The sequence below is a fragment of the Mus musculus genome, chromosome 9 (assembly GCF_000001635.26).
Source record: "Mus musculus strain C57BL/6J chromosome 9, GRCm38.p6 C57BL/6J".
NCBI classification, from domain to species: domain Eukaryota; kingdom Metazoa; phylum Chordata; class Mammalia; order Rodentia; family Muridae; genus Mus; species Mus musculus.
The window spans coordinates 121,726,119-121,746,371 of NC_000075.6; the positions used below are offsets into that span (position 1 = coordinate 121,726,119).

At 37.8% G+C, this 20,253-nt stretch overlaps 1 protein-coding gene across 21 annotated transcripts in view; it reads left to right on the top strand.

Annotated features, from left to right (window-relative positions):
• Positions 1-20,253, top strand: part of Nktr (natural killer tumor recognition sequence) — a 42,962-nt gene that overhangs the window by 12,238 nt on the left and 10,471 nt on the right. For 4 of the 21 annotated variants that reach the window (XR_871176.2, XR_871177.2, XM_030244109.1 and 1 more), the window contains 9 exons: positions 1,198-1,272; positions 2,460-2,567; positions 3,518-3,562; positions 5,360-5,447; positions 15,004-15,033; positions 15,480-15,625; positions 16,447-16,669; positions 17,871-18,026; positions 19,783-19,870. Coding sequence is in view for 17 of the 21 variants with exons in the window: in XM_030244109.1 (XP_030099969.1) it covers positions 1,198-1,272; positions 2,460-2,567; positions 3,518-3,562; positions 5,360-5,447; positions 15,004-15,033; positions 15,480-15,625; positions 16,447-16,669; positions 17,871-18,026; positions 19,783-19,870 (959 nt within the window). In the remaining 4 variants the exon portion in view is untranslated. Of the gene's footprint in view, positions 1-1,197; positions 3,563-3,878; positions 5,448-12,269; positions 12,298-12,365; positions 15,034-15,479; positions 15,626-16,446; positions 16,740-17,870; positions 18,027-19,782; positions 19,875-20,253 lie in introns of those variants that run through there. The other 17 variants (XM_030244119.1, XM_030244118.1, XM_030244112.1 and 14 more) reach the window with 17 other exon arrangements.

Sequence of the window (20,253 nt, forward strand, 5' to 3'; positions counted from 1 at the left end):
AGAATTTGAGAACTGTTTTCCAGTGTGTAGTGAGATCAGTTGCAGACTTGTTCCTTCTCATTGCTGTTTATTGTAAGTGGCATCGATTCTTCAGAGCAAATTGTTATCCCCTAGATTTCAGGGAGTAGAACATGAGCATTGAGTTTAGGTGATTGGCTTCAAGTTATCTCAGGAAAGAAAGCACCAAAGAGTATGGGAAAGCTTTCCTTCTAACTACTGATCAGAAAAGACTCTCAAGAGGGTTGTGCTCATTCGTCCCTGACAGGGCCTAACAGGCCACACACTATTAAGAATACTTGGGGGCTGGAGAGACGGTTCAGCGGTTAAGAGTCCCTTACTGCTCTTCCAAAGGTTATGAATTCAATTCCCAGCAACCACATGGTAGCTCACAACCATCTGTAGTGGGCTCTGATGCCCTCTTCTGGTGTGTCTGAAGACAGTGACAGTGTACTCCTATAAATGAAATATATAAATCTTTATTAAAAAAAGAATGCTTGGAGTTGGGAATGTGTATAGAGTACTTGCTGTGCATACCTGTGAGGTACTAAGTTTGATCTTTAGCCTAGCAAAACCAAACATTTTTTAAAAGGTCATTAGTATTAAAGGGATCTAATGTATAAGAAGACCCTGTTTTGTGGCACACGCCTTTTATCCCAGCACTCAGGAGGCAGAGGCAGGCGGATTTCTGAGTTTGAGGCCAGCCTGGTCTACAGAGTGAGTTCCAGGATAGCCAGGGCTACACAGAGAAACCCTGTCTAAAAAAAAACAAAACCAAAACCCTGTTTTAAAAGAACACTTCAGGGCTGGAGAGATGGCTCAGAGGTTAAGATCACCAGCTGCTCTTCCAGAGGTCCTGAGTTCAATTCCCAGCAACCACATGGTGGCTCACAACCATCTTGGGATCTGATGCCCTCTTCTGGTGTGTCTGAAGACACTGACAGTATACTCACAGAGATAAAAAGAAAAATTTAAAAAAACAACAACAACAAAATTTCAGATCCTACAATTTTTGTTCTAGAGCCATAAGTTTAAACACTTTTATTGTATGGGATTGATCTCCAGTACTGTAATTAAAAAAAGAAACAAAGAAAAAAAAACCATACTGTTGTTGGGTACCTTCTAGTTAAGTTCTCTTATATGAAATATTGTTATATTATCAACTTGCTCACTGTTTTTTCCCCTCATATTTTGTTTCAGTTGGTCGAATTATGTTTCAGCTCTTCTCAGACATATGTCCAAAAACATGCAAAAACTTCCTATGCCTGTGCTCAGGTGAGTGAGTTTTTAACTTGTTTTCAATAAGAATGACTGGCTACTTACAGATGTATCTGTTTTAAGGCAGGAGAATGAGAACCTTCATAAATATATAATGAATGCCAGCAAGATTTTGCTGACAGGACCCTGATATAACTGTCTCTTGTGAGGCTATGCCAGTGCCTGGCAAATAACAGAAGTGGATGCTCACAGTCATTTATTTATTGGATGGAACACAGGGCCCCCAATGGAGGAGCTAGAGAAAGCACCCAAGGAGCTGAAGGGGTCTGCAACTCTATAGGAGGAACAACAATATGAACTAACCAGTACCCCGGAGCTCTTGACTCTAGCTGCATATGTAGCAGAATATTAGGCCATCTTCGGGAAGAGAGGCCCTTGGTCTTGCGAAGATTATATGCCCCAGTACAGGGGAATGCCAGGGCCAGGAGGCAGGAGTTTGTGGGTTGGGGAGCAAGGTGGAGGGAGGGTGTAGGGGACTTTCGAGATAGCATTTGAAATGTAAATGAAGAAAATATCTAATAAAAAGAAAACATTAAAAGAATACATACAATGATCTGTTAAGTGAGTTATATAGCTAAAACTTGAATATGATATGAAATATGAATGAAGGAAACATTTCTTAAAAGAGGACAGTATGAAAAAGAAATAATCTTTAAAATGATAAGGATCTATTTTATATAATAAAATCTTTATGTATTAATTCGTCAAATAAGACATTTCAAAATTAATTTGGCCCGGGAAAATGTTGTTATCCAAATTTTAATTCTTTAAATACATTTAGCACTTTTTAAAAATTGCTTTTCATTATGTATCATTGCTTACTCCCTTGCCAAGAAGAATAAAACGGGTTTAATGCTAAACATTTAAAATAGCAAGTTTAATTTTTAAAAACCTATGTTTGAACCAATTTTCTTGTTTTCATTCTTTAGTGAAATAATTCTCTTCATTCTTACCTCCAGTAGCACATAGAATTGTTTCTGGATCAATTTAAAACATACACTGCTTTGCATAATTTATTTTGGTGTGTGTATTATGTATATATGCTACATACATTGTGTCATCTGTCTGTGTCTTACATCTCTCATAGTATCAGCACATGGGAGGGATTTCACCGCAAATTAGTTGGTTGGTTATTCCCGGGGAGTGCTGGGTTTGTAGCTAAACTTCTTTTTTTTTTCCCCCAGGGGAGAAAGGCCTTGGGAAAACAACTGGGAAGAAGTTATGTTATAAAGGTTCTACATTCCACCGTGTGGTTAAAAACTTTATGATTCAGGGTGGGGACTTCAGTGAAGGTAGAGATAAAAGTTATATTCCTAATAAATCCATCCATCAGAATCTCAATATTGCTTTAATTGTAAATATCATGTCACAGAATAATGAGAACATGTATCCACAGTGCATCCTTGTTGGATGAACAAATGTTGCAGATCTAGAATTTGTGAAAAAGTAAAGACTGTAATATTTTATTTTATGTAATTTAGTAACATAATTATCAGAGAGATTACCTTACAGTGTACACCACAGTACTGTCCAATTACATCTATTCTAGAAATTTCTTGGTGTGACTATCTGTTACTTGAAACAGTTTTGTCATAGGGGTCATTTTTCTGATAGTATTTTTCATGATATGTTAAAGATTAAGTGAATGTTCCTAGAGTCACAGAGCTTTTTGGGTTTTTGTTTTATTTGTAGCAATTAAAAGGTTTCAGAGTTCCTTCAACATATTGAAGCCATCAAAAATAATTTATTGGGCTGAAAATGAAGCTGAATGGTGGAACATTTGCTTGGTGTGTCCTAGGCCTTGGTTTCACTTTCAAGTACTGCAATAACAGTAATGATAGTAATAGAGGTGGGTGTGATGGCACACAGCTGTGATCCCAACACTTGGGAGGCAGAGGCCAGGGATTTTGAGTTTAAGGATTTTGAGGTCATCCTGACCTACAATGGTAAGACTGTGTCTTAAATCCAAAGCACGTGAGCCAGCAAGGTACTCATACTCAGTAGGTAAAGGCACTTGTGACCAAGCCTCATAACCTGAGTTCAGTCCCTGGGACTCACATGGTGGAAGGCGAGAACCAGCTCCTGCAGATGGTCCTCTGAGCTCCACATTCATTCACACTGTTGCACACACGCACCCTCACACGTGTGCATGCATGTGCACACACACACAAAATCATGTTAAAAATAGAATTACTACCATGCATTGAATATTTAAAAATTTATTATAACTCATTGTTTTCAGGTAATGGAAAAGGTGGAGAATCAATTTATGGTGGATACTTTAAAGGTAAGGCCTAGTATTTTGTGTTCTTTTGTTTTTGTTTTTGTTTCAGTTCTGATATAAAGCAAGTTTGGTCGCATACTTTAATGAGAAGAGGTTTACTTGTAGTTCACGTTTGCATGAAACTAATGCTGCATGAAAATACTTTATTTGCATGAGCTTGGGGATAAATTATATTGTAATATATAACTTTTAATTGACAAGATTAATTAAGGCTAACTTTAAGGTTAAACATGACTTTCAGCATGGAGGTTAGGCAACTATATACATGAAAACTCCTATCTTCCTGCCTAAAACTGTCAACATATTCTTTTGTTTATAGAGAATGTGGTCTTTTGCAAAATGAAAAGGTAAGAGAACGAAGCTCAGTAACACAAACTCCACTCTGCTCCCTTGTGCCCTCCTAATAAATCCATGGACAGTCTGGTCAGGTTGTGCCTGGATTTCTGTGTTGTTTGAAGACTTGGAAAATCTCTGTGATTTCATACATGCATTTGTGCCTTTGTTTCTTTACAATGGGTCCTTAGTTCTACCTCAGAGAAAAAAGAAGCTAGTTGTGGTTTTTGTTCCCTTAAACCAAGCAATTTCTTTGAATACAAATTGGTATTTTTTTCCTTTCTCAAAGGTTTGTATATTTTCTTTTGTGTACTAGAACTATACGGTTATATTTTATTCCTACAGTAGTAACATTTCATTAAGTCTAACTATTGCACTTCCCCAAAAAGCCTTAGAAAAGTCAGTTGCAGGAATTTATGGTGGGCTCCAGCATTGCTGGGCTTGAATGCCATCAAAGCTTTAGTGTATAATGGTCTTTTATATTTCCTTTGGGGAAACTGGATCACTATTTTTCAGAAGCCTGTCCCCAAGGTAATCATCTTTTTTTTTTTTTTTTAAGTTCTATGTTTCTGTTCTAAAGAAAGATTTGTTTGTATGAATGTAGAAGGAAATTTGGCTTTAAAGATACTTCTCTCTTCCAAATATTTACCAGGCCTGACCCTGCTTAGCTTCTGGTATTAGAGGAGATCAGGCACATTGGATGATATGGCTGTCCAGTCTTAAAGATATTTCTGCTGGATTAGAGCCATCACTAAGTGATAGTGATGATGGTTTTCCGCCTTTCTAGCTGGTTGTGATGGCGTGTAGCAACTTGCACTTAGTGCGGTGGGTCGCTTTAATGTTGCTATTCTCTGTGGCAGATGCTTTTTTAATCTTAAAATATTTTTTAAAATGTTAATTATACAATATTCTTCCTTGGGTAATTTTGTGATCCTACTGATACTTGATTTAATTTAATGTTTTCCTGAAACTAAATATATGTAATATTTTTTTCTCATAGACCAGCTTGACTTCAGTGGAATAATTTCCCATACAAACATTAAGCATTCAAGATTAGACTTATTAAAACTCACCTATGTATATAGTTCATGTGTCAGGCTAATTGGAAACTTGAAGGCAATACATTTTACTGTAGAGATTTTTCTAAAAGTTTCTTGGCAAGACTTCCTGGAGAGTCAGTAGTTTGTGTATCATTTAGCCAAGTGTGTTGCTGCTGGAAGTGACTGTTCTAAGGCTGTTTGTACAAAGTGTTAAATACCTGCTCTTTCCTCAAGGCTTTAATTAGTATCTTTTCGGCCTTTTTTGTGCTTTTGTTATTCAATTAGTTAATTTTTTTTTCTACATATTGCCAAATATCTTACTGACCAGAAGAGGAGTTTCATCCTTTGCTTTCAATTTAGTACTTGAGCATTACTTTAAAAGCTTCTTATAATTGGAGACTAACAAATTTGTGTTTTCTTCAAACAGATGAAAACTTTATTCTCAAACATGACAGAGCGTTCCTTTTGTCAATGGCAAATCGAGGGAAACATACCAATGGTTCCCAGTTTTTCATGTGAGTAGGCGTAATGCAGAGATGAACTTTTCCTACAGAGAAGCGCTGTTCATGAGAAAGATGAGATAGCCAACCTCATTTTACTGCTCAAACTCTGACAGCTTTGGTTTGACTTTTGTGTTTCTGGTATTACATAGTAACTGTAGTCTCTACTGGCTGCTTCAATACTCACTCAGCACATATCTAAATTTGAAGAATTGAACTTAAAAATATAACCTGAAGGTACATAGTGTTTTCAGAATATGCTGTCATGAGGAAAGAATCAGGCTTTAGCTTCTTCCTCATTTGAAGGCTCAGTTTACCTAGACTGGAATATGAACTCATGATGAACATGTAAAGATTGTCCATGATGTCACTGGGTGTGGTGTGGTGCACGCCTTTAAATCTAACACGTGGGAAGCAGAGGCGGGCAGATCTTTTGAGTTTGAGGTCAGCTTGGGCTACAGAGTGATTTCAGGACAGCCAGAGAGAGAGATCCTGTCTTAAAAAAAGAAAGAAAAAAACTGGTCATGATGTAAGTCCAGATGGATCCTAGGCATAAGAAGGAGTTGGTTTGAGTAAACATCATGTGAATGTTTTTGTTTTCTCTCTTACTATTAGCCAGTTTTGTGAGAGGTAACATTTTCTGATGAGGTGTAGAAAAGTGATTTGCTATTTAGTCAGCATTTTTAACTACTGAAAATTTGTAAGGTCTCTGTGCATAATGAAGTAATACAACATTGGCTGTCTTTTTGCCAAACTTTGTAAATATTAGTAAATTTTAAAGTACTAAATTTTCAAAGAGCCAAATACCTTTTGGGCTGGCTATAAGGTTCAGTGGGTAGAGCACTTGACACAAAAGCCTGGCAGCCTGAGTGTGATCCTCACAACCTACATAAAGGTAGACGGAGAGAACCGACTCCCCAGGTATCTTCTAACCTTTACATGTGCTCCCCACACCACAAATGTCATACAAAATAATAAATATATTTTTTAAAGAATATATCTTGTTTGTATATGTATATGCACAACCAAAAACTAAATTCTCATGTGAGAATTCTAAAGAAAACCTTTGGCATACTTTTAATTACATTCTTTTATCTAAACTTATTTTTATATTGTCTCATCATGTACAATATGAAATATAATTGTCCAGCGTGCAGCTTGGTACTTTTAATAATAATCCCTGCTGTTCTATGTATATTGGAGAAATATCTTATTTGTGATTTATCACAAGTTTTCTTTTACATCTTTCTGAATGGATAAATATGAATGGCGCTTCCCTGTCTTTAAAGGAGTCAGTTACTCGTATAAAAAAACTCACATTTTAAGTTTGTCTGAAAGATTTTCAACATGATCTGAAGAAGTTCAGATAAGGGGCATTCTGTTCCTAAGGATGTCCTAAAAATGGAGAGTTAGGAGAAGGGGCTGGTGCTGGAGTTACACGGGAAGGGAACCTGAGACAGGAATGCCTGTGGAGAAGGGGCTGGTGCTGGAGTTACACGGGGAGGGAACCTGAGACAGGAGTGCCCGTGCCCTGTTTTGAGCCCACAGATGATTAGTTACACACGTTTTCACTGGAGTACTTTTCTTATGCTTCACCTTTGTTGGGGGTGGGGCAGTACAAAGAAGTAAATTTTCAAAAATTTTGTGGTAACTCCATGTCAAAGCCTCTTTGTTTCCATTTTTAAGCTTATCTGAACTGTGAACATGAAAAACTAACAATTCATTGGTCAGGATGGGGCCATCTGAGGGTTCTAAAGTTTCTTTTTATATTATTACATTTAAAATGTCCTTATTCAGGTAGTTGTAGTTTCTTGCCATTATTACATATAGTTAGCTTATTTATGTAGACCTCTGTTAGAATCTAGGATATGAAATCTTCTATCCTTTGGTATTATTTAATAGTTACTTAAATCTCTAGGAACATTTAGTAAAGTCTATTAGTGCTTTCTGTGTGGCCTCGTTTTGCATTGGACTGCTGTTGATAGAGGAACACCAAATGAAAAAATTTACATCAATAGATTAGGAATAAAAATGTTAAGCAGTTTCTATAATTAGCTATAGACAGCTCTAAAACCACTAAAGGCATGATAAGAGAAAAATTTCAATCTTTAGTTTGGTTAAAATTTATTTGAAAGGAGTTTGCAGTCTTAGAGGTAACATTTTACATCCACAAAAATTTGTCCTAATTTTTAAAAAAGTAACTTATATGTCTATGTGTTGTTTTATGGTGGCTAAAAGTTCAAGTTCCCATGTATTGCAAGATTAAATCAAACTAGTGTTCACATTTCTAAACAAAATGTATCATTACTATGGAAAGGATAGATACAACAGAAATGGCAGCCAATAAAGGGAGAGATCTTTGAAATTCTACATCTTGTAAGCCCATGTCCTTTTGTCACTGGAAGAGGTAAAAGAATATTGTACTGCCTTTGGCTTATGTATATAATCACAGCTGAGACCTACCCAGTGGCTTCCCAGTAAGCTTTGGGTTTGTCCTGTCACCACCACACACTGCATGTGGCACCTTGGGCAGCAGTTCTGAGCAGAAAGGATGATGTAAGAGCAGCTTCGGATGTGTGTTAGGGATTGTTTCATTGGCCTTGCAAGGACCTGTAAAACATCTGCACAAAATGGTAATTAGTTTGTGTCCTACAAACCTTCTACAGTTCCTGGCCAGTAATTTGGTGCTGTTAGTGTAATATGTGGCAGTCCCTCAGGAAATTTTGTGATGTGTGTTCTAACTGTTGTCTTTAGTCTCACACGTAGCAACTTCCCTTCCAAGTTGGACACTGTTTTCTTCAATATAATAGTGCACATATTGTTTTCTTTGGCTATAACTGTGTGTCTTTGTGTGTGAAAAAAGAATATATATATATATGTATATATATATTTTTTTATTATTATGTATATAGGGGAGATGAGGTTTTCTTTACAACTAATTGTAATTTTTACCATTAACTGCTTATATTGACTATGGCATCAACTGTGGTGCTTCTGTTTTGGGAGCTTATATAGAAAAAAAGACAGTCTTTGGAATATTACTGCTTGGGAATTGGAAAGGAGCTCCATCCTTACAAACTACTAAGGACATGAGGGTTTGCTCACACTAAAATACTTTTAAAGGAGCTCAGACTTCTGGCACCACGCTCACTAAGCAGTGCATGTGACCAAGCCAAAGTACATTAGTGTTTGATCATTATGACATTTTGTTTATTTTTTTAGGTCAAGTATGAAAAAAAGAAAAAAAACACAATAAAAGCTATAGGGCAGGAAGTGTAGTTTAGTGATGGAGAGCTTGCCTTGTGTGTAAGGCTATAGGCTTAGTCACTAGCTCTGCAAAAAACAAGTTAAAGAATGAATCAGGTAAAAGCTATAGAATTAGATTCATGTTCAATAGAGAATGAATGCTAAGTAAGGAAGAAAAAGCACACCCTGTCCAGGTTGCTCTAGAATCTTATCTCACATTCTGGAGGAAAAGCAAGCTGCTGGCTGCATGCTGCAGGGTTATAAGCACTGTGTTCTGAATCACCGTAGTTAAGTATCCAAGGCAGGGGCATTCTGCTGAGAAAATGGCAGTTAAGGAAATTTTTTTGTTGGTGGTGGTTTTTTGAAAGCTATCATAGTTAATGATAATTCTGGTACTAATTTTTATTGTCTGTAGTTATTGAGAAGATAGGAATGTATTTTATAAAACAATATTAGAAAGATTAGTTTGTAACTTTTGTTATTACTTTCCTGAGATGGAATGTGTAGCTAGCTATCATCAGGAAGCCTTGGTTTTAGCCAGGTGTGGTGGTTCATGCCTGCGATCCCAGCACTACGAACCATAACGATTTTGAGTACAGTCATTGTAGGGCACACACAAAAGCAGAAGACCCTGTCTCAAAAAAAAAAAAAAAAAAAAAAGCCACACATATATGTACACACACCAAAGAAATCTTGTTTTTAACTGTTTTTCTGTACCCTGAGTTTTTGTTTAAAAAAAAAAAAAGTGTGTGTGTGTGTGTGTGTGTGTGTGTGTTCATTCTCCAGAGCACATGAGAACAGAAGTTAGAATTTGGCATCAATTGTTTTCCTTTGTCAACCCCATTCCCTTTATGTTTTTAGACAGTCTGTCAATGAATGTGGACCTCTCTTGATTCTCCTAGGCTAGCTGGCTAGGAAGCCCTGGTGGCTGACCTTCCTTTCCCTGTCCTCCCCTAAGATAGCTCCTACACTTGACTGTTAAATGGATGCTGGCTATCAAACTAGGGTCCCTCATGCTTAACACAGGAAATACCCACTGAACTATACCTACCCTCAAAAATGTGGAAGAAAGAGCACGTCTTATAGAAAGATCCTAAATTTCTGAATAAATCAAATGATTTGTATACAAACATTCCTGTATAAAATTATTCTCTAGCAGCCTAATTTTCATGTCTGAAAAGCACCTCAAAAAGGCTTGGGACTCATTTTTGTCTACACCAGAGGCAGCAGCAATCCCTCCCTCAGTTGCTACTGAAATATTTGTCAGTACGGGCCTTTTTAAAAATAATATTCTGCTTATGAGTGTTTTGCCTGCATGTGTGTTTACCATGTGCATGCAGTGCCGTTAAAGGCCAGAAACAGGGCGGTGGGTGTCACTCAGGTACTGGGCATTGAACCTGAGTCTTCTGGAAGAGCAATCATCTCTCCAGCCTCACTGTAGACCATTTATGGCTTCAAAGCTTTGGTGAATAGACTGTCATTGGCCACAGGTCTAGTCATGATAATTTTTATGTTATCTTTTATAACAAAGATAATATAGAAAATCCCAACTTAATATTTAAACAAAATTTGTTCTGTTTTTCTCAGTGCTGGTAATCAGACTCATGACCTTGTAAATGCTAACCAACATTTCTCTCAGATCCACCTACCTGCCTCTTCCTCCCAGCTGCTGGCATTAAAGACATTAAAGACATGTGCTACCATACCGAGATTATTGATTATATACATATGAGGGTCTTCTTTTTTTCCTTCATTTATTTTTATTTTATGTGTATGGGTGCTTTACCTGCATGTATGACTGTGTACCACCTGGATACAATGCCTCTGGAGGACAGGTCCCCTGAGGCTGGATTACATAACTGGTTGTGAGCTGCCATGTGGGTGCTAGGAAATGAAATGAACTCTGGTCCTGGAAGAGCAGTAAGTCATAAATGGGAAAAGGCTCTAAGATTGCTTTATATCATTTAAAGACCCAACTTACAAGCAACTCTTCATCTATGAGAGAGGAACATTCATTCCAAGGTAGGAAGCAAGCAGAGGAAAGACTAGGATGTTTAGGAGTTTATAAATCTGTGTTGACACTTTGGCAAGCAGAAGTAGGTTTGGGAGAGAAATGTCTCACCCACACATTTATAAATTTGTGTGAGAGAAGATGGTATTAAATGTTGTGACCTTAGTCACTGTGTTTTTATTTGTTTGTTGTTGCTTTGGATTTTGTTTTGTTTTGTTTTTATGGAAGGTAATAACTTCATGCTGATTTCATAAATTTTTTTTGAAAGGAAAGGAGTTTGTGATATTTGGACCTTAATACCACTTTTCCCGAATTTCAGATGTCATCTAACACCCATGTTTACAATTTATGTGTTTATGTGATATACATGATATCAGTCAGGAAAGACATTTATAATTTGTATATTTATATATAATTTATATTATAATTTGTGTATATTTCCTTTATGTTAATATTGAAATTTAGAAAGCTTTTCTTTCTGAGTGATCTTGGTAACACAGCATTGGATGTCCGCTGCCTTAAAGACAATCTGTGTTACTCATAGTTTGGATTCCCCACTTCATGATAGCTTAGTTTTAAGCCGCGATGAAAAGAGTTGTGTGATAAAGATGACATTAGAATAGTTGCTTTTAGTGCCCTCTTTCTTTAGGCCTGGAGTTTTACACTGTGAAAACTATGATTTCAAACTTTTTTTTTATACTCATGCCTGTATGAGAGATTTTAAGTCACTTTTACAACATTTTAATATTTGACATATCTCAAATCCTATCAAATTTTTTGTTCAGGTGTAAGGGTTTTTGGTTTGTGTAGTCACTGATTTTTTTTAATTTTCATTTGTTAAAATCCAGTGTTTATTGTTTAAAATTCACATAAGAGGAAATCAGATTAGACATGAAAATCCTCTGACCAGGATTTGACTTTTTTCTCTAAGGCTAAAGCTGCAGAGAAGATTCTTAAAGTTCTGCTTTTGCCATTATTACTGTTTGTGTTTATTCTGTCCAGTGACATAACAGCTTGAAGCATGCATGAAGCACTGAGCACAGTTCAGATTCAGACCAAATCATTACCCAGGGCTCTGTTTTGCACAACCAGGAAAGGTCTGAAGAGCAGAGGCATGAAAACGAAGTGCATTGGTTAAGTTCCTCAAGTTTTGTTTTGAACTATCTAAACTTAGTTTTGGGGAGAAATTATTTGCCTTCTACCAGAAGTCCCAATTTCTCAGTATTTAGATTTGTATATCTGTCCATACTCATGGTGTATTATCTTACTGAGAAAGATGGCATAGTTGATCTCTGAGATTATAAAAGGAGCTCTAATGTTTTATGAGCTGTTACCAACCCTGTATTAAAATACCATGAGTCTAGGAAGACCTCTACAAGGCTTTTTCAAAACAAAATTCATCTCTTCATAAATATCTTATGAAAGAAAATTTAGAGCCCTCTTTAAAGAAGCTTTCTTGCTTTCTATAAAACTCTTAAAATTTTAATTTCAAAGTTATATTGATATTAAAACATAAATTCAGTCTTGTCTTAAAAGTGTATTACAATTTATTTCTTGCCATTTTTGTGTAAAATTTGCAGAAACAGTGTTACACCGTGCGCTCCAAAGGTAATGTCTCATTACTCTAAGGCTCTCTTTCTCTCTCTCTTTCTCTTTCTCTCTCTGCCTTTGTTTCTTTAATCCTAATGTTACATGTATTGAAACATCTTAAGAAAAAAAAAATTTTCTGCAATATATGTAAAACAAGCATGTTCATTGCTTATGGTTAACCTTGAAAATAGAGTTTCATTTCAGTAACTCTTGTATGCTTCATGACACTGTTTTACATTGGGATTTTAGGAGTTGGTAAGGTCCTGAAGCTGCTCTGATGATGGCATACGTATAGTTCATTCTTTGGAACAACAGTAAAGTTTTTAGATTGTAGGGTTTGTGGTTTAAGTAACCCTTGCAGTAAGTGTCTTAGGTAGATATGGGGGTGGGAAAGACTGTGGGAGAAAAATTAATGTCTGAGCACTGAAGCTTTATAAATTTTTTTGTGGGTTTTTTTGGTGTTTGTTTCTCCTTTGCTCTGGTCTTCTAAGTCTTAATTTACTGCATCTCTATCGCTGCCTCTAATGGCACTATTGAGAATGTTGAATATAGCAAAGAGTTGGTGGGCAAGGTTTCTCTGTTTTAGTAGACTTGGCTGAGCACATGGTCTCTCCTGCCTTTCTGTTACCCTTTGTTGTTGTTACTGTTGTTTGTGTGTACTGTCAGCATAGTTCCAGTGAGCCTGTGCTACAGTGAATCCTGGGATTTGTAGGCTTAGGTCCAGAGAGTTCCTTTTTTTTGTGAAATATTTCCCATGTACTTTATCCCAGTGAAGGTGAAAGTTGATATTTCTGTACCTAAGTTGCAGGTGCCAGTAACTTAAATGATTGATTTTGGTTTGGATGCTATGAGCAGATTGTCCTCTAGTCGTGTGCTTCTTTAGTACTCAGTGCCCTAGGTACATTGTTTATTGGTAAGTTTTCATTAGACTTGAAAGAAGTACTAGGGACTGACTGTACAGTGTGACTCAGTGGTTGAGTGTGTGCTTAGCACACATGAGGAACCTGCTTCTGCGTTCATTCTCAACTTGAGACAAGTTATCTTGTCTCAAGCTTGAATGTCCCAAGAGCATTCTTCCATCCTCTGGTGATCTGAGTATGTGTTGCTGCAGCCAGATAGACTATCTCTATTTGCCCTAGGGTTGCCATACCTGGTGGTTACAGCATCTGTTAGCTAAGGTGGCAGCTGAATTGGAATTGTGTGCTAGAAACAACTGTAGGCTCTTCTGAACAAGGCCGGAGAAAGGAAGAACACACGCAGACAGTAAACAGCTGTGTGGCTTCGTCTTGTGCTTGGCAGGACAGTTGTGTCTCGCTGGAAGCACCTTTACCCCTCTCAGAAGGGGCTTCTGTCTAGCTCATGTACAATGCAGGAAGCGGTTTTGTTTGCAATTGTTGTCTACCATGACTTCTGGATGCTTGCTTCATAGTGTCTTTAGCTCACCGGTTCATTAGATTTTCTTCGTTTCTTCCCACCCCATCTCCCCCTTATTATAAACCTGTTTTTATTTTTTAAATTACACTGGTTTGAATTTCTACTCAATTTTATAAGAAATATTTGAGAGTTGTGATTTTAAAACTCAAATCTTCATTTAAAGTTCTGAGACTTAAGTTGACATTAAAAGTTTTAAGTTAAATACTATCTATATAGTCTTCATACAGAACTGGATATTCTTAAAGTAAGTATAAACATTATAGTCTCTTGTACAATAATGTTTTTGACATGTTGTAAAGGTTAAATTGTTCATGTGTCTTAGAGTGGCATTAAACTGCATATGGGTTTTTCTTTATACAATTGACTATTTTAATATGGCCTGAAAGCCTAGTAGCCTTGTCTGTATCATCTGTTTTTCATCCTTAGTAATTAAGGTTCTGGTATTCTAATACTGATCTAGCTATCCACTTTTGAATTTTTGCATTACAATTCACATATAAAGATTTTTGAAAATGTTATGGGAAAACCAACTTGGGTTCAAAATACCTTAACCAAGTGTACCTCACAGAGTCCCAACAGCGACAGTGGGGCATCCACAGGGCAGCCAGAGGGGTGTTTTCTGGACCATGGAAATCGAAGATGTCGATAATGCATAGACCTTCATTTTTCATCTTGTTGTGAAGGGCATCAGCAATCTGAAAGCCCCTCCCTATTGCATTTTCAGAATATGAGTTGCAAAAGCTTCACTTTGAGTGAAAGAAGAGCAGGAAACTCCAGAGATAGGACTCCGAGGCTCCTCCTTTGCTTGCCTTAAAAAGGAATACGCAGACTGTCTCAGTCTCAGGAGCAAATATGAGCCCAGTGGGTGTCAGTGGGCGTGAGCCCAGTGCTGTCACTTCTTCACCGAGGCCGCGGCTTCCTCCTCACATAATCCTGCTGGGAATTTTTTTTTTAATGTTTGTTTTCATTGCCATTATTGTTTTTGGTTTGAGAGTAAATTTAATTTCAGTGTGTATGCTTTATATTTCTTTCTATAACTCAAATTTATTACATACATTCTAACAGAGTTGGTTTTATAATTCATTGTAGTCTAGTTTTTTTAATTAGTAAAATGGCTACTATTGGTGTTTGGGGGTCTTTATAGTTGGATGTATATTAATTATTCTTAACATTTTTCTGTCTTTTTATCTTTATTTCTTTGTTCACTACATGCTGTGTTTAAACCCTCTGCTTTCTTCATCTGAATACGTCATTTTTGATACCATCTTTGTGTTGATGTTTATTGTACAGAACTACAAAGCCTGCTCCACACCTGGATGGGTAAGCATCGGTTTGTTAAAATCTCAGAGAATTGTTTGATGAGCCCGAAAGACTTGCTGGCCTGGGTTAGTCTTTTGTAGCCAAGCTCTTCCCAAAGGGGCACAGGGTATAGGAGTTTGAGAGCCTGACTCATTTTTGCCCATGAGTTTTGCATATACTTGTTGAGATGAATTCTCAGTATGAAGTGTCCTCTCTTAGCAGATTCTTAACCCTAAAATGGCCAGCAGCTGTTGACAGCAGAGACTGCGTCCCACCTTGTCTTGAGATGAGCTGTCACTACTTCCTGTTAGGAAGTAGATTTCAAGTTGTCATTCCCTTATAATTGGTTCATAACACTTTGGTTTGTTTGTAGTTGTGTGGATAGTTTTTGATACCCGTTGTCCCAATTATGTTCATACTGTAATTATTACCAGACTAATTCATTCCTTGGATTTATATTATGACAGGGTTCATGTTGTTTTTGGACTGGTAATATCTGGTTTTGAAGTAATTGAACAGATTGAAAATCTGAAAACAGATGCTGCAAGCAGACCTTATGCAGATGTCCGAGTTATTGACTGTGGGGTGCTGGCCACAAAGTTGACAAAAGATGGTAAGAGCCTTTGGAGGATGGGGGGAGTCTGGAACAGAGAGGTGTAAAGCATGTGTGTGGGTAGTGGGAGTGTTGATGCCTCTGTGCTGTGCTGCATCCTCTCCACCAGCAGATGTTTCCAGCTCCTCCTCCTGCTACTACCCAGCTGTCAGCTGATAAGACCTCTCATGCCTGGATTATTGTAGTACCCTCACAGCTGCCTACCTTACCTCTCTCCCTGTTTCCCTATGGTCGTTTGTCAGCAGGCATGTCCTCACTAATTTCTTTGCTCATGCCCTTGGTTTACTTTGGTTTGTATTCAGCAGCTACCAGAGTGATCCTCTTAAGGGACAGGTAATCCACATCCCTCACCCCCCACTCCCCATCCCCACCCCGCACAGACACTACAGTGGTACTCTCAGCACAGAGCCGCAGCTTTCTGTTGTCTTTTCAACATTTTTCCATACTCATTGCCTTCCAGCTACACTGATGTTTATTCAGACACTAGGGACTTTGTGCCTGCCCTCATGTATACTTTAGGTCTCTGTTCCAGGGTAATCTTAAGCTACCTATATCTATATGTATCTCTCTGTTCCCTTGACATTTGTTTATTCTGTCTTAGCTCTCATTACTTGTCACGTTTGCTTAAAATACAGGCTTCATGATGGGTAAGGGCTTGGGCATTATACATAACTGGGGAACAGTTTAGTTGAGTCTATTTTTAGTTTGCTGTTCATGAAGCAATTATATGATAGTCAGCAGTCACAGTTTTTCACTCTGGATGGTGTGTACTGGGCTCAAGTACTGATTTTTTATTTATTTATTTTTTAATATCTATTAAGTTTTTGAGAAAAAAAGGAAGAAACCAACCTGTTCAGAAGGCTCGGACTCTTCTTCCCGTTCCTCTTCCTCTTCAGAGTCCTCCTCAGAGAGTGAAGTTGAGCGAGAGACAATCAGAAGGAGAAGACATAAGAGGAGGCCAAAAGTCAGACATGCTAAAAAGAGACGGAAAGAAATGAGCAGTTCAGAAGAACCGAGGAGGAAGCGCACAGTAAGCCCTGAAGGGTAAGAGCACCCAGCCTGCAGCCCGGGCACAGACTCCAGTGAGCTCCATGCTCGTACTATACTCGTAGAGGTGAGGAGCACTGGGTTTTAAACTGATCCCTGTAACAATCGAGGAGTGGTGTAGGCATCAGTTGGTGTGATTTTTCAGGTGAAGATAATTCTTGAAATTCTTTTTGTTTGTTTTTAAATTTTAAAGTTTTTAATTTTGTATATTCAAAGATATGTGTGGCAATCAGAAGACAGCTTGCAGTTTCTCTCTCTCTTCTAGATAGGTCCTTTCGACAAAGGCCTCTGCTTGCTGAACTATCTTGCCAGCCCTAATGCCTGAAAATTCTCCCTCTCTCTCATATGTGTGTTTATCTTTTTTACTAATTTTTTAAATCTTATGTGCATTAATGTTTTGCCTGCATGTATGCTGTGTGAGGGTGTCAGATCTTGGAGTTAGAGAGAGTTAGTTATAAGATACTGTGTGGGTGCTGGGAACCCAGGTCCTCTAGAAGAACAGCCAATGCTCTTAACTGATGAGCCATCTCTCCAAACCCTGAAAAGTCTTTCTCTTAAAATACAGTATTTTTTACTTTGAGAATTTCATGCATGTCTACAAAGTAATTTGGTCCTCCACCTTCTAATTCTTCCTTTGAATTCTCCTACCCACTACATCTCCCTCCTCTTTGTTTGCTTTTCTTTCAATAACCTACTGAGCCTACTTAATGTGCAGGGGCACAGGGCCACCCTGTAGAACATAAGACACAGACTGCACCCCTGAAGACAAATGATTCTCCCTAAAGCAAAACTTGGGCCATTGAGCTGGCTCAGAGGCTTCTCACCAAGCCTGACAAGTTGAATTGATTCCTGGGATACACATTGTGAAGAGACAGTCATCTTCCACAAGTAGTTGTCTCACATCTATATCATGGTATGTGCACAGTAGCACACACAGGAAATAGACAGATGAACATGTTTTTAAAGAAGGAAAACATTAAGATCATTGACAACTTCCATTTCAGAATTTTTAGCGCTTGATTTTTTTCTCTTTCAAATTTTTCTTTTAAAAAATTTCTTAGCTCTGGATTTTTTACTGTGTTGTTTTATATATTTGTGAAAATCAAATCAACACTGAGGGTGAGTGTAAGTTTTGCTCTTGTTTTATTTTATAAAATACTAGCATTAATGTATAAATTGGTGACTTGATTTATTTTAGTTATTCTGAGAGGAGTGATGTGAATGAAAAAAGATCAGTTGACTCAAACACTAAAAGAGAAAAGCCTGTTGTCCGCCCAGAAGAGATTCCTCCAGTTCCCGAGAACCGATTTTTACTTAGAAGAGATATGCCTGCTATCACTGTGGAGCCTGAACAGTAAGTAGGCAGGTGGGCGTGTTCCTCTTCTCTGCACTGTGTCCAGTACCTCACAGAAGCACCTTGCTCATGGTTCATTTCAGACGGGATACCACGGAGCAGCCCACAGCACAGGACAGGAAGCAGAAGGTGGGAGCGCTGCCACTCAGCTGGCTTTCTCCTTCCTCTTTTAATCTGAACATGGGGTAGTTAGTATGCACAGTCTTGTAGGGGTTGGATATCCAGTCAGGTTGACAGTGATGGTTAGCTATCGATAGCACTGTGTGTTCTATCTCTGATGGATAAGTTCATCAGCTCCTTGCAGCTTTACACTCCCTCCCCATGACTCATGCTCAGAGTACACAAAATGATGTTATGGGTAGTCAGTCACTAGTCCAAGGAATAGCCTGGACCTCCCTTTCAGAATCCACACTTGAATACCTAAATAGGTAAAAGAAATTGGGCAAGTTAGTGAAGAGGGTGTGTTTTGTTGTTTTGGTTTGTGTTTTTTGTCTGCTTACTTTTCAAGACAGCATCTTATCATGCCTCAGGGTTAGCCTTGAACTTGGAATCCTTCTGCTTTATCTTTTAGAGGATTAGGGTTGCAGGTATGTATATGCTGCCACACCTGGCAGGGAGGGAAGTGCTTATTAGAGGTCAGGGAAGGTTATATTACTGATCTTGCTGCATTGGCCATGTGTTAAAGGGGGTGAGTCTTTTCAGAATGGATTATCAAGTTCATTGAGCTCTGTGGATCCAACTGAGTGGTGACATCAGTTTCAATTTCAATAGTGCAAAGTTAATTACATGGTGATGAGAGATACAATTTAGTATCATAAATATTACTGTAGTTTCCCTGAATTGTGGCTTGAGATTTAATATCAGAAAATACCATTTAATGTACTTTGTATATTAGACTTAAATTTAGAAATATTAAAAGGACACAAGCCAGGCATGGTGACATATGCATGTAGCCCTGGCGATGGATAGGATTATTTGACTGTAGGATTGATGTCTGTCATAAACCCCATAACAAGGTCTAGTCTCAAAAGAAGGAGGTAGAGAGGGAGGAGAGAAGAATGGTAGTTGAGCAAAAGTGCTTCAGTGGGTGGTATAAGTCGTACATTCCTGTGAGGAGTTACTTAGAAAGCAAAGGAATCAAGTGAGCTGTGCCCGGCCTTTCAACGGTTTCTTTGTTTTTTGTTTTTTCTTTGCTTGTTTACTTTTGAGACAGGGTCTTGCTGTCTAACCTAGACTGGTACTGTAGCTTCTTCACATGCTGGGATTGCAGGTGTGTGTTAATGCGCCTGGCTCCCTCTAGACGTCTTCATTTAAAAAAATGCAAAATAAAGTAATAAAAAAAACCCTTATTTTTCTTCCAAATACATATTTATTAATGGGATGAATGTAATTTTCCTGGGGCAAAATAACTCCATAATAACTCAGAACTCAGAATAACTCTAGAGTTCAAGTTAAGTGTTCTCTGTTAGAATAGTTGTCAGAGCTGTCATCTGAAGTCTGCAGTAAAAGTTCACACACCTCTTCTTTGCAGGGCCATCCATGTGTGTGTAGCAGGTGATAGTCGTGTCTCTATGTGGTGATGTGTTAGTGTGTGGATGATGTGGCTGTGCCCATGAAACTCTATGCATGTTGACATTTGAATTTCATGTCATGAAGTGGGAAATTTGGTATTTTAAAGACTGTAGCTGTGCACTTGAACATTGAGAGGATGTTCTGTCTCTTGTACACCTTTAATTGTCATTATGAACTCTTTCAGGAACATTCCAGATGTTGCACCTGTTGTAAGTGATCAGAAACCCTCTGTATCAAAGTCTGGACGGAAAATCAAAGGAAGAGGCACGATTGTACGTATGTTAAAACTTTCTAATTTCAAATTATTTACCTAAATACTAACTTTTTTAACATTTTATTTTAAAAGTCAGAGGTTTAGTTTTAGATGGAACATTCTTCTCATTCAAGGAATTGTTTTTATTTCCCAAAGTTTTGCAAAGGTACTGCTATTGGTAGATACGGCTGTGGATGGATTTAATTATTCAGTGATATAATCCATGAAATAGTATTTTATTGAGACATTTTGGTCTCTGAGTAATGGAGGCTAATGAATGTGTTAGGACTGCAAAGGGAACTTGAGGATTTCAGATGAATGTCTTGCCTCTTTTGCTTCTTGATGTCTTATATTTGAAATAACTTCCTACTTTCCTCAGTTGATACTTAAATTGATGCCTGC